Source organism: Acomys russatus, chromosome 23, assembly GCF_903995435.1.
Source record: "Acomys russatus chromosome 23, mAcoRus1.1, whole genome shotgun sequence".
Lineage (NCBI taxonomy): Eukaryota > Metazoa > Chordata > Mammalia > Rodentia > Muridae > Acomys > Acomys russatus.
Window position 1 is genome coordinate 10,906,858 of NC_067159.1, and position 14,579 is coordinate 10,921,436.

General features: G+C 47.7%; 1 protein-coding gene across 1 annotated transcript; it reads left to right on the forward strand.

Moving 5' to 3' along the window:
* The first annotated feature begins 4,975 nt into the window (after positions 1-4,975).
* On the forward strand, positions 4,976-12,535 carry Gnat2 (G protein subunit alpha transducin 2). The gene is made up of 8 exons (XM_051165796.1): positions 4,976-5,093; positions 6,864-6,906; positions 7,251-7,392; positions 8,247-8,404; positions 9,885-10,013; positions 10,205-10,334; positions 11,631-11,784; positions 12,335-12,535. The coding sequence occupies exons 1-8, from the start codon at positions 4,976-4,978 to the stop codon at positions 12,523-12,525; spliced, it is 1,065 nt and encodes a 354-aa protein (XP_051021753.1). The 3' UTR covers positions 12,526-12,535.
* Positions 12,536-14,579: the final 2,044 nt, after the last annotated feature.

Here is a 14,579-nt window from a genome sequence, read left to right on the forward strand (position 1 = left end):
CCTCCCCCACCCCCTCATTTCCAGGTCACGTGATCTGTAGCGGTTGTTAGCAAGTCTCCCCGGCTTCCGGGTAAGCATCAGTGTCCCACCTACTCAACACTGGCAAGAATTTCAGGGGGTTGTATTGTCTATGCAGAGCAGAGCTTGGGGAACGAAGGAGTGAGTCATCCTGTGGCCTTGGGCTTTCTGGTACTGAAGCCTTAATAATGCTGTTGCAGTCTCTGGAATCTTCTGTGCCTCTAGGCACAGCTTCCTCCTCCTAACCTCCTCCCACCATGGCATCCCACCTGGACCTTCTTGAGCCCAGCAGGCTCCTGTTTCCCTCAAGACCAGCTTCCCTGGTTTCCGGGACTGTCAGCCCTGGTGATGTCAGGCCGACAGGGACAGACCTCTACGAGCAGATACAAGACTTGGGAGAAAACATCCAAAGCTTGCAAGGGATACTTGCCCAAGGTGATTTCCTGAGCCCCATCTTATTTCCAGATCTTTCTAGAATCAAGCTTGACACGGTAGCCAGCTCCTCTTCCTCCCTCACCTCGGTGGCCGAACACTGCATTTGTATCTCATGCTTGTCCCCAGCGATTTTTCAGACAAATCCTTTAACCTGTCACCCAAGGCCCTTCACTAGCTAGCCTCAATTTTCCTTTCTTGTCCTCATCTCCCAGAACTCCCACACTCTCATGCCTTGTCACATCAAACTTTCTAGCCTATGTCCACATTTACCTCAAACCTTCTTTCATCCTCTGTCCCCAGACTCACTTCCTCCATTCTGCTGGCTCCCTGTGGGAAGTCTGTCCTCCTCACTACCACCCCTTTCTTGAGATATTGTTGTTATTTGAAAGGGTGTCCTTCTGTCACTCAGGCTGGTCAAGAACTCAGGATTCTGCTTCAACCTACTGCATGCTCTGTACACACACACACACACACACACACACACACACACACACACACTAGATGTGTATATAATTGCCTCTCCTACCAGGAGGTGGAAACAGGGTTTTCAACTGCTCTGAGTCCCCCAACATTAGCACCAACCCTTGTTACTCTGCTTTCCCAGCCTCCTCCTGAGGACTACAAGTCCCCAAAGGCAATTCTTCCTGTGTCCGTGTCCCACACTCCGTCTGGGGCACAGCTTCTCACTGAATGTGAGGCAGATCCTGAGATCGCCTTCACTTAGGAAACTTGCCCAAATTCCTCGGGGGAAATAGCGATTTGCTTTCACTCTAAATGATATGGCCATCTAGGGATGTCACTCAAACACCCTCATGCAGAGGGGGACCACTGCTCTAGGTTTCTCTTACCTCTAAAACAGGCACTGTACTTCCTAGCCCGCCCACCCCGCCCCCCTCTCCTCACTAGAACACTGTCCCTAAGTTTAATAATCAAATATGACAAGTAGCGAGAAGGCAGGAATTTCCCTGTACCCTCACCAGCCGGGGGAAGGCCACGAGTCTCTCAACTCGAATGTGAGGATAGGCAGCTACAGACAGAGCACAAGCAGCACCAGAGGCTGTGGCAACAGCAGATGGTAAAAGAAAAGGGGCGTGCCCGCCTCCCCCCAAGTGAGCCAAGCAATGGCTTCTCTCCTGCCACAGGCCCACTGGCTGGCCAGTTTCCTTATTTGTGCAACTGTTCTTTTTCTCACCCCGTGGCATGAGGGCTAGGAAAAGGAAGACTACCGACTTCTCTATTGACTAAGCTAGGTGACCTGAAATAAGCTGCAGAGCCACTTGCAGCCAAGGCAGCCATGGCCCAGCGCAGTCCTAGGCGGTCCCTTCTTTTGAACAGGGCAGCAGCGTTTCAGCACAGCTCTGGTCTTGGTGTAAGTTACCAATGCTGTGGGCTGTGGGCAGGGCAGGGCGGGGCTGATGGTGAGGTATAATTACTGGAGCCTCCTAGCCAAGATTCCAAACAGTCACAATTTCAAAGAGACTCTTGTTTTTCCCTTAAGACACTCCGCACTTGCCAATTCGGATGGGGAAAGCAGGATTACCAGGGCAGGCATCTCCACAGCTACTTCTCATTGGTCTGCAAAGTCTGGTCCCCCAGATACTAGCTGAAAGGAGGGCAGAGGAAGATGATAAGGCACGCTTCTGGGGTCCCAGTGTCTGATTAAGTGGGGCCCTAGCTTCTCTTCCTCTTCTCTCACCGCACTGTCACACAAATTTGGCTCCAAAAGGCACAAATTCAGTCTGTTTACCTTAAGGGCTCTTCCACCTTGGCTGTCCCTGGGGAAGAATTTAAATCTCATGCCTGCACTGCACTCTAGTCCAATTTAATCAGTCTTTAAAACAAACACCTGGGGGCTGGAGAGATGGTTCAGTGGTTAAGAGCACTGCCTGTTCTTCCAAAGGTCCTGAGTTCAATTCCCAGCAACCACATGGTGGCTCACAACCATCTATAATGTAACCTGATGCCCTCTTCTGGCCTGCAGGTGTCCAAGCAGACAACACTGTATACATAATAATAAATAAATCTTTAAAAAAACAAAACAAAACAAAACACCTGGGTGGTAGTAGCACCAGCACTTGTGGGGTAGAAGTAGGCAGATCTCTGAGCGTTCGAGGCCAGCCTGGTCTACAGAGAGAGTTGCAGGGCATCTGGACTACACAAAGAAACCCTGTCTCCAAAACCAAAACCAACCAACCAAACAAGCAAAACAGAAAACCTTTTAGGCTGGGGGTGTGGCTTACTTGGTAGAGGACCAGCCTGGAATGCCCACGGGCCTGGCATGCACAGGGGCCTGGGTTTGATCTCCAGGGTGTGGGGACACATAACTGAAATCACATTACTTGAAAGTGAAAGCAGGAGGATCAGAATTTCAGGGTCTACCCTTGGCTACATGAGACAGCTTTAAAAAACAAAAACAAAAACAATAAAAACCTTTCTAAGCCAGGCGCAGTAGCACATGCCTGTAATCCAGAACTCGGGGAGGCAGAGGCAGGTGATGACTGTGTGTTCGAGGCCAGCCTGGTCTATAAAGCGAGTCCAGGAAAGCCATGGCTACATAGAGAAGCCCTGTCTCAAAAGAAACAAAACAAACAAACAAAGAACCTTTCTAGCAAATACCAGTGTACATACCCCAACTGCACTTCTGTAAAGCAGTTTTCAAATGTGCCAGATGATAATAACCATTTATATTAGGTTCCAAAATTCACAGTTACTGAAATTTATAGATTCTAAAAACATACCCTTTTCAAATATTTTTAACTATTTTAACATGTTTGAAAGACCTTATTTCAGGAGACAGACATAAGGAATAGGCAATTTCTCAGGACACTTCTTCCCAACTTTTAATGACTGTGGGCCAGCTGAGGTATTGTTCAAATGCAGATAATTTATTGAATTTTCTGAGCTGAGGTCTGAGACTGTGTTTCTAACAAACTTCCAGGGCATCCGATGTGGCTATTCCCTGCAATACATATGGGTTAGCAGTATTCTAAGGCACTGGCTCTCAACCCATGGGTGGAGAGCTCTGCACAGGAGTCACATATCAGATATCCTGCATATCAGCCATTAAGATCCATAACAGTAGCAAAATTATAGTTATGAAGTAGCAATGAAAATAATTTTATGGTTGGAGGTGGGGGTCACCATCCATGAGGGACCGTGTTAAAGGGTTGCAGCATCGGGGCGGTTGAGAGCCACTGAGCTAAAGTAACTCTAGGTGAGGAGGCTGCACTCTGCGCTCTGTAGTCTCATCTTCAGTGAACCACTGACCAATGAGGTGTGTCCAGTGTCTCCAACCGCTAGGTCACACCCTTACACCCAGGGAAGGACAGCCTAGATGAGGGTGAGGGACAGAGCCAACCCAGCCTCTTAAACTACCAGCCTGGCGTCCAGCTGCCCAAGGAAGGGGTCTGTTGTGTGAGGTGATACTGACATATTACCCCCACACAGAACACCAGCGACGTGTAACCAGTGAAGCTGGTGTGGGGCGAAGGGAAGCAAACACAATCTCTACCACATATCCCCTTCCCTTCTTCACTTGCCAAGAATTTGCTGAGGACCCACTAGTAAGCCACAAAATCCAAGGTAAATCAGACTTAGTCCCTGAGTGGGAAATAAATTAGGAAAATGAAGCACTATATGAAATCACTATATGAAATGGTAAAGTGGCGGTGCACACTTTTAGTATCAGCACTCGCTTGGGTGGCAGAGGCAGGCAGAGCTCTGAGGTTTTTTTTTTTTAGCCTAGTGTGAATAAGATGGCTACATAGTAAGACCCTGTCTCAAGAAAATAAATAAATAAATAAATAAAATAAAAGAAAGAAAAGAGAAAAAAGAAAAAGAATACTCACACACACACACACACACACACACACACACACACACACACACACACACACGCTGCTAAGGACAGGACAGGCACCCTGAGAGATGAGCCAGCACAAAGGAACAATAATAGGCCCCTGGAGCAGCACAAGCCTTTGCCAGCCCTGGCCCTTTGATCCCTTAAAACCAAGACCTCATAATCTGAAGACTCAACATGGGGGTACCCATAACCTTCAGCTCTTCAAGGCAAATGAATCCACCGGGACCAGAGACTCTTAGGAGATGGGCTCTTCAGACGGGAGAAGGTGGCCCTCTCCTCCCAGAGCTCCAGTACCTTGTCTTTTACCCTGCTGTGTCAGAACCCAGACCATTCCCCTCACTAAAACAAAACAAACAAACAAGGCACGTTAGAGTCTTTGCCCTTCATCTGACTGGCAAAGCTTTTAATTGGCTTGATCTGTCATACCCCTAGACTTAAAGCGGACAATCCCTAGATTAAAAAGTGGTTCTCCAGCTAAGGGAAGGAGTCTCAAGCCAAGGTAGGAAGGGTGCAGGGGCCAGCAGTCTGCACTCTCACCCAGCAAGGGAGCATGATGCTATACCAACCTATTTTCCCTTTTTTCTCTATCTCAGACAGGAACCTTACAGGAAAAATTTTAAGAGCCAGAGAAAGCAGCTCTTCTCTGAGGAGACTGCAGAGATGGGCAGTGGAATCAGCGCCGAGGACAAAGAGCTTGCCAAGAGGTCCAGGGAGCTGGAGAAGAAGCTGCAGGAGGATGCTGACAAGGAAGCCAAGACTGTCAAGCTGCTGTTGCTTGGTGAGTGACGTGAGCAGATGACCTAGTGGAGGGGAGGGTTAACACCCCTCTTTGCTTCTCTGGAAGGTTGATGGGGTCTGGCCGGGTATGCTCTTCTCATCCTGGGCCAGCCTCAAGCCAAGAAAGCAAGCAAAGCCTAGAGCTAAGTTAATATGGAGCCCGCACAGTCACCACACGGAGACCCAAAATGTCAAAGTTACAGCAATTGTTTTACTTTCCCCTGAACTGTGAATAGTGCAAGGACAAGTCTAGGCTACCCAACCACAGTGATACCTTCTTTTGGTTCAACAATTACCAAAGCACCCTGGCCATGCAGCACACACCAAACCTGTAGTCAGAGAACTATGCCACAGAGTGAGTAAACAGGACTGTCTCCCACCAATGGATTCATAAAGCGCCACCACCCAATCCCAACACACAACCTCAAGGTAAGCCTACTGGGTCGCCAAGTAGCCGGGATCCTTCTCCTTGCTTTCAAAATAAGTGCTGGCAGCAGAGATACCTGGTAGGGAGCCGAAGGGCAGAGGGTAGGAGACTTTGACAACGGACACGCCTTCCTGGCTATTAAGTAACTGCTCTAAAGCACCGCCTCCCCCCGCTCTCCCCCACCCCTCCCAATACACACACATCTGAAAGGTTCATCAATTTGATACGCTCCAAACAGATCACTGGCTGGTGCAGAGATGATAAAAAAGTCTTAGTGGCTCAGTCAGGAAAACTGATCATGGCTTCAAAGTCAAAATAAGAAACTGAAACCTGGCTTAATGAAAAACAGCCATGGTACCACTGAAGTGGTATCTGGCTCTAAGCCTCAGCAGAAGGCTGGCTGCCTGGGATGGGGTTTCCACTGAGAACCTCGAGACAGGAGCAGGAAAGCCCAAGCTCACACTAAAGGGGCCTATCTGTAAGCTGGACCCAGACCCCAAAGAATCCCAGAGTTACACACAGGGAGCAGAGACTACAGAGAACAGACATCTTTTAAGCCTAAACAGATTGTCTAGGTTGAGGATAAGCAGCTTAGGGGACAAGCGCAGGCTAAGTGGGAGGTGACTGAGGGATCAGGCCAGTAGAAAGGCCTGAAAGAACAGGAGATCTCGGTGGGCAAGAGGTCAGCCTGAATAGACATTGGAGTGTTTTAGCCAATAACAGTTCCCATCAACATAGCAGGGAAAACAGTATTTCAATGAAGAGACCCAGCTTGTTCCAATCCTACCCAAGACTGCTTGCCTGCATCAAAAACAGGCACTGTGAATATTTTAAAGGAATTTCCATGAGTCTATCAGGGGTTCTCAATGGGGAGACTTTCAGTCCCAGGGCCACTAGATATGTCTGGAGACACCTGGATGTCACAAAGACTGGGATGCTAGTGGCCTCGAGTGGGGAGAGACCAGGACAGTGCTAAACATCTTACAGTGTACTGAGCAGCCACAACAAAAGAAAATCCCCACAGCTGGGGTGGTGGTGCACACCCTTAACCCCAGCACTCAGAAAACAGGCAGGTGGATCTCTGAGTTTGAGGCCAGCCTGGTCTACAGAATGAGTTCCAGGACAGCCAGGGCTATACAGAGAAACCTTGTCCCAACCCCCTCCCACCCCTCCAAAAACTCCAGCCCTCAGTGTAAATAGTGCTAACGGGAAGAAGCTGTTCTAAATCCGGATTGAATGGCCTGAGCTCAAGGTGTGTCTCCCAGAAAGCACTGTTTACAGAGCATCTTCTGTACCACTGGGGAGAACTGGTGGAAACCGGCAGTGTGAACGTTTCCCTTCCAGGTGCTGGAGAGTCAGGAAAGAGCACTATCGTCAAACAGATGAAGTGAGTGGAAACACAACTCCAAGGACTGAGGTGGGGGTGGGGGGTGGGGGGTCAGTGGAGCTGGCAATGGTGTCGAGCAGAAGGGTCTTAGGTTCAAGGAATCCTGAGCTAATGTCTCTCCCCTTACCCTGCACTTGGGGACAGCAGTAAGAATACCAGTGTTTTCCGATGGCCCTTATATCCTGCCCGCCGCACCCCCGCCCCCGCAGTCCTTCATCCCCACCCCGCCCCCACCTCCCCCTTCCCGCCCCCACCCCCGCGCCCCCCCCCACTCTGAGTCAGCCCCAATCCTTTAGCTCTAGTTCCTCAGGTCCAGATAAAAGTTTAGTGTCTGCTTCCTGAAGGATCATTCACCAGGACGGCTACTCGCCGGAAGAATGCCTAGAGTTCAAATCTGTCATCTATGGGAACGTGTTGCAGTCCATCCTGGCTATCATCAGAGCCATGCCCACGCTAGGCATTGACTACGCTGAGCCAAGTTGTGCGGTACGTGATTAATGTTATCTGGTTCAGGGTGGAAGCAGGAGAAGAAATAGACCAGACACCAACAAACCACACGGAGAGGCGGGTAAGGAAAAGTTCTGCGTAACTCAAATCGCATCTGCTAAGCTACAAATCATCTAAGTCCTACAAGAGGAAGCAACCCTTTCCTTGAGCGGGGCCGGGGGGTGGGGGTGGGGTGGGGAGGGAATGGGGGTGGGTAGCGCACTTGGGAGGCAGAGGCAGGAGGATCTGTGTAAGTTCGAGGCCAGCCTAGTCTACAAATCGAGTCCAGGACAGCCAAGGCTACACAGAGAAACCCTGTCTCGAAAAAAAAAAAAAAAGAAAGAAAGAAAAAAGAAAAAAGAAAAAGAAAAACCCTTTCTTATAACAAATGCTTACAAAACTGGCTCCCAGCATCTTTTTGGCTTTTCATCTTATTTTTATCACTTAAATTCCCTTCTTGAGCTTCTTGTCCTAGCCATGAGACTCTCATGAGCTAATATGCTAGCCTTTTCCTCGGTTGTGTATTGCAGGGCCAATGTAGCTTTTACATTTCCAGTCCCTGCAGCACAGGACCTGTATTTTCTAGCTGTGCACTTTCAGCCTCATCTCAAGTCTAAAACCTGAAGGAAGCACCTAGGACTCTCCTCCAGGCACCTCAGGGTTAGCCACAACTACAGAACATGCTCAAAAGTAAATTACTGTGTTTCCTTAAACTGCATCTTCATTCAGACTGTTCTACCTCAGGCTTTGGGAGCCATGCAAAATATTTTGCATTCAGTAAGTTCCCAGAAACCTCCTGGAAAGCTACTAAACTTCTCCTAGCTCATTCTCAGCCAGATTTCTGGATTACACAGGATGCCGGACGACAGCTCAACAACCTGGCTGACTCCACTGAGGAGGGGACCATGCCTCCTGAGCTGGTGGAGGTCATCAGAAGGTTGTGGAAGGACGGTGGAGTGCAAGCCTGCTTTGACAGAGCTGCAGAGTTCCAGCTCAACGACTCGGCATCTTAGTAAGACTCTGGGGAGGAGAGGGGACGGTGCTCAGGGGAGACTTCGCCCACCCTGACGCCCCAAGCCTGTGAGAGATCCTCAAGATTTATTTCTTACTACGTATACACTGCTCTGCCTGCATGTACACCTGCCGGCCACAAGAGGGCATCAGATCACATTATAGATGGTCGTGAGCCACAGTGTGGTTGCTGGGAATTGAACTCAGGACCTCTGGAAAAGCAGACAGTGCTCTTAACCACTGAGCCATTTCTCCAGCCCCCAGTTCCCACTCATTTGCATCCCTTTACAATGGCTCCTTGTGGCCTCTGAAGCTGAAGACATCTCATTCAAAATAGGGGCTCTGCTTAGCAGCCCTTTGCCCTATCTCAAGAGGCAAACCAAAGAAAGATGGTCAGGCACTAAGGGACAATCAACTTTGCAAAGCTGGTTCCAAAAAGATAAGGGACAGAGTTATCAGCCCACAACAGGACGGTATCAGAAGTGAGGGTGAGCTGTGTCAGGACCAAACAGCCCATGTTTACTCCCTCTCTCACCTCGCCTTGAAATAATGTTATCATTTAGTTTCTGGAATCTTCCCTTACTAAGTTTCTGTTCCTGCTGGGTGCACAACATACAGTGTATCTCGGGACCCTTTACTTATTTGTACACTTGCCTTCAAGGTGCATCAGCCCCATTTTCTAGTAGAAAACCTGCAGTCCAGTGACGTTGGTTAACTTGGTAAAGGTTGTGTGCGTAAACAGCAGAGGCTGCACCTAAGTCCAGGTTCACGTGACTGCTTTTATAGTATGCCATAGTGGTAAGGGTTGTGACATGGTGTCACCATGTGGCCACAGCTGGTCTGAAACTCAGCCCTTGTGTCTCAGTCTCCCAAGTCATTCCTCCAAAGTGTTCCTTTATCTGTAAAGTGGGAATGTGAACCTCAAGTCTTTTAAGATTTAGTGAGAATTTAAATGTGAAAATACATGGGACATGTTCAGTTTTCATTCCCTTTCTGTTTTGTCACTTTATCCCACACCTGTCCTCTTAAAAAAAACAAACAACTCTCATGTTCTTATGGAAACTTTGAAACATACGAAAGTGAAATACAGTGAACCATCAGTTTATAGATGACCCCTCAGATCTCCAAATATTGAAATGTGCTCACATGCCCGCCTGACTCAGGAGATACGGGCCACACACTGCCTTTGTGGCTGCTGTGTTCAGTCTCTTAATCTATTTCCTGTCTCTTGATGGGCCGTTGGCCATTTACTTAAGTCTCATTCAAGGGTCTAGAAAGACGTAGTCGGGAGGACAGAAGGCTTGCCTCATCAGGGTGTGGCCCTCAGCTCTGTCCTTTCCTGAGCACACAGCCTTCCCAGAATCTTGGACTCCAGTCCTGCTTCTGTCCCGTTTTAGCTGTGACTCAGCGGGAGACCCTTTGCCTCCTTTAGTCTAGGCTTTGGAGGCTGTTAACGTCACTGATGACACTTTTCTCACTAGCTACCTGAACCAGCTGGACCGGATCACACATCCTGACTACCTCCCTAATGAGCAAGATGTGCTTCGGTCCAGAGTCAAGACCACGGGCATCATCGAGACCAAGTTTTCTGTTAAAGATTTGAATTTCAGGTCAGCATTGGGTTCCCTGGGCATCTCAGGCCTCATAGCGTGTTTCTTGGCCTTTGCTGAAGCCCAGTCTGAATTACTTTCTGCCTGGCTTCCTGCCTCTACTGTATCTGATTTTGCTATTAAGTGGCCACTCAGGGCGAAGTGAGTGACATGCTGGCCACAGCCGTGAGACCAGCTGCTTCTTCCCTTAGGATGTTTGATGTTGGGGGACAGAGATCGGAGAGGAAGAAATGGATCCACTGCTTTGAGGGAGTCACCTGCATCATTTTCTGTGCTGCTCTCAGCGCCTATGACATGGTGCTGGTGGAAGATGATGAGGTGGTGAGTGGCCTTTACGCCAGTTTTGGTGGGACTGGTTTTCCTCATGATCCTCCTCCAAACCTTGTCATCCCACTGCCCCAGCTGGCTAATATTGACAGCCTGGATCTGTCCTGGCAGAGCAACCTGTTCCACGTTTATTAATAACTCCAGAAAACTGTTTTTCTGCTGCAGGGTCTAGGTTAGTACTGCAACGCTCCAAATTTACCGAGCTTGAGTTTGGTCTGAGATTAGAAATCTAAGCATTACAGACCATTATCACAAAACAGGAGGAAATGATGCTAAGTGTCATAGATGGAGGAAACAGGCAGTGCAAGAAGACTTTTGATGTTCATCTTTATGCCAGTTCCCTTTTCTTGAGTTTGAGATAAGAAAGTCCAAGATTTTGTAAAAACACTAATTTGACTTAAAAATCTATTCCATGTTGGCCAACTAGCTGCCAACAGAAAACACAGCCTCTCTCCTCCTGTCACTCCAGCTCTGGTCTATCCTCCTGTCACTCCAGCTCTGGTTCTCTTCCCTTCCCCTTAACCAGTGGGGTACACAGTAGACCACACTGTACCTTTTAGCCAAAATGTCTTATAGCATTATTCACATTCCAAGATCTCTTCCATTTCACCCTGAGTTTATGAGGTATTGAAGTGTCAACAGCAGGTGCATTAACAGTGAGGAAAGCTACGAGATCAGTTTTCCCCCGATTAGATGACAAGGATGAATTCAAGTTAGCTAGTAGTGGCACCCTACAGGTCCCTAAAGGCCTATTCCCAAAATGCTCACTTGAGCCCAGGTTAACTCCGGACTCTGCAGACATACAGCATGTCTCGCCTTCTCTCAAAGTAGCCATGAGAGAAGAGTAAGTGTTGGAGATACAGCACTGGGAAATCCTCCAGCCCTTACCTGTGACATCAGAGCCAAAGAATCCATGTCAGTCATGCCCCAGCCGAAATTTGGGATTCCCCTGACAGGAGCCCAGCAGAATCATCTTGGAGATGCCAGTGACAAAGTGCTCATTGGGGCCTGGTTTCAGCTTAACAGCAGCACTATGGGTGTTACTTTTGCACTCTGGCAGCTAATGACCTCCACACTTAGGTATTCCTGTAGTCGCCCCCAAATCAAAGCTAGGAACATGACAGGAAATTCAAAGGAAGCTGAATGTTTGGTTGTACCCACCACATTAAAAACAGACAGTCTGTTCCCTTGCCTTCCCGTTATATTTGGAACGCTGCTCTGTTCAGTCAGAACAGGAGTAAACAGACATCCATCTGACAAGCTCATCTCACCACCCTGTCTCCTCACCAGAATCGCATGCATGAGTCTCTGCATCTGTTCAACAGCATCTGTAACCACAAGTTCTTTGCGGCCACTTCCATCGTTCTCTTTCTCAACAAGAAGGACCTCTTCGAGGAGAAAATTAAGAAAGTCCACCTCAGCATTTGTTTTCCGGAGTATGACGGTAAGAGCGGACAGGAGTGATGCAGTGATGAGATTGTCTCATTCCATAGGCCAAACACACGAAGGAGCTTGCCTTACGGGGGGAATGGGCTACAAGGTTCAAGTTCAGACATGTCTGGAATAGAGCAGATGGATACACCAGAGCCACCGACGGTCCCCAGGATACCTACCAGAGGGCAGAAGTGGAGACACAGAGACCTCTTTCCTCCATTTCCTTGTTCCACTCAAGTGAGAAGCACCTACGTGCATGAAAGCCCCCACCCCCCAGACAGACCCTGACCGCACTGTCTAACACAGTGGTTTTCATCCTTCTGAATGCTGAGGTGACCCTAACCATAAAATTATTCCATTGCTACTTCGTAACTGTAATTTTGCTACTATTACGAATGACAATGTAAATACGCCACCCTCTATGGGTGTCATGACCCACCGATTGAAAACCACTGGCCTAACACAATACTCCAAGGAGCAAATTAGTCAACTAAAAATTGAGCACTTACAGGTTCACTTATTCCATCTTTCTTTCTTCCTTCCTTCTTTTTGAAAACCAGGAAGCAACTCCTATGAGGATGCCGGGAATTATATCAAGAGCCAGTTCCTTGATCTCAACATGAGAAAAGATGTCAAGGAAATCTACAGTCACATGACCTGTGCTACAGACACACAGAATGTCAAGTTTGTGTTCGATGCAGTCACAGACATTATCATCAAAGAAAACCTCAAGGACTGTGGGCTCTTTTAACGCTCAGCTTGACGGGTATGCATTCTAGAAGCAAGCACAGAATCTGAGACTCTGTGCAGAAAACTAGTCAATGCCCCCAGAACACGGCGAACAAGCCCATTCTGCTGGAGAAGGCATGGAAAATGCTGGAGAAGGCATGCTTCTGACTGTTGTCAAGTAGTACGGCTAGTGCACGTTAAAGAATGCATCCCCAGGGACCCCAAGGCCCAGGCTCCAGTTCTGCTTAGTACAAGAATAGCCACGCTTCATTTCTCTGAAGCCAAAGTCGCTCTTCTCTATAATGAAGGTAACTTCCCCGCCTACTTTATAGGGTCATTGTGAACAGCACAACCCTAACAGAGGGAAAGCACACGACAGATGCTGTGGTTGCCCACGGAAAGCCACCATGAAGGCTGCAATTGATCAGACTACCGCACTGGGTTATTAGAATAAACTCTCAAAGGCTGAGAGCAAACCTTGCTTACACTGGGTGATTAAGTATTAATAAACCCGTCCTGTGTTTTTACTGGCAGATGCATATGCCTCAGCGGACAGAAGATGTAAGCTTGTTTGTTTCTAAGAAACTCATTCAGAAACGATTACCTTTATTAAAAACAAAGCATCTTTCTCTCTCTCCTGCCCTGGATTTGCAGCTCCTTTTTTTCTCTATAAATGACTGCTTAGTTCTCAAGAGTGTCTGGCTGGACTTGAGGATGCCAACACACTCCTATTAGGCCTTTCCTGCTGACACTTCTTTATCACACAATTTCAACAAGTGAGCAATCTGAATTCTCATTCCAACTGCTCCGTGCTTCGCAGGAACACAAAGGATTGCCGAGCTTGCTTTAGGCACTGGAAATTTTTGCAGCTGGGTCCATGTAATACTGGCTGCAAACACTTCCCCCAAACAAACCAGTGGCAAATTATTCCTTTGAACTCTTCAGAGGGGAAATGAAGCTTGCATTTATCTTGACAGGAGGCAGTGAAGCCATGTATAGATTTAGCACTTACAACCACTAGTGAGGAAAGCACTTGGCATCCATGGTTTAGTATATAAAAGAAAGTGCCAATTAAAATGAAAATCTGCTCCTTGCCAGAAACACCCATTCACACGTAGCTGCTTCCAGCAATATTAATAGTATAGAGCCAGCCAGGCTCATGAGCTTGAAATGCACCCGAGAACCAAACTGTGACCACTGAAATGTTCACACACACACACACACACACCCTAACCTGCCACAACTATCACAGGAACTTCTCTAGGTATCGCTACTAACAATTAAAAAACTAAGACTAAAAACAGAAACAAACTCCACTTGGGCAAAGCATCTTGCAAACAAACAAACAACCCCCCCCCAAAAAAAACGCAGAGTGGTGCTGCCCCCCCCAGAATGCTTTAAAATGCATAAAATAAAATCCAGAATTGCAAAGGAAACAAGCAAATGAAACAATCTTATGTGTAGACTCTGGAGCTCAAGAAGCTGAGGTCTAGGCAGGAGTAGGTGTCACACAGCTCTAGTTCCAGCTGCACCCAGGAGGCAGAGGCAAGAGGATCTCTGTGAGTTCTAGGCCAGCCAGGGCAATATAATGAGACCCTATCTCAAAAAACAGAACAGAGATTGCTTACTCAGACCACAAACAATTTTACCTCATTTGCTGCACATAGGAGAGTACCCCTCCTGCTCTGTACTAGATGGTTAGCTTCTTATTCTTTAAAAAAAATAAAATAAAATAAAAATTTTAAATTTATTTATTTTATGTATCCAAGTACACCTGCACGCCAGAAGAGGGCATCAGATCACATTCCATATGATTGTGAGCCACCATGTGGTTGCTGGGAATTGAACTGAGGACTTCTGAAAGAGTAGCCAGTGGTGCTCTTAACTGCTTAGCCATCTCTCTAGCCCATTTCTTATTTCTTTGGCTACTAATATTCACACAAAACTTGCCTCTAGTGTAAGAGCCAATGCAGTAAGTCCTCTGGCAGAACCATCAAATTCTCAAGCCAAAAAGAGTTGCATTTTAGTCTCTTCCTGTTTTCTGGTAGACATTTTAACTGTTTTTAACTGGCTTGC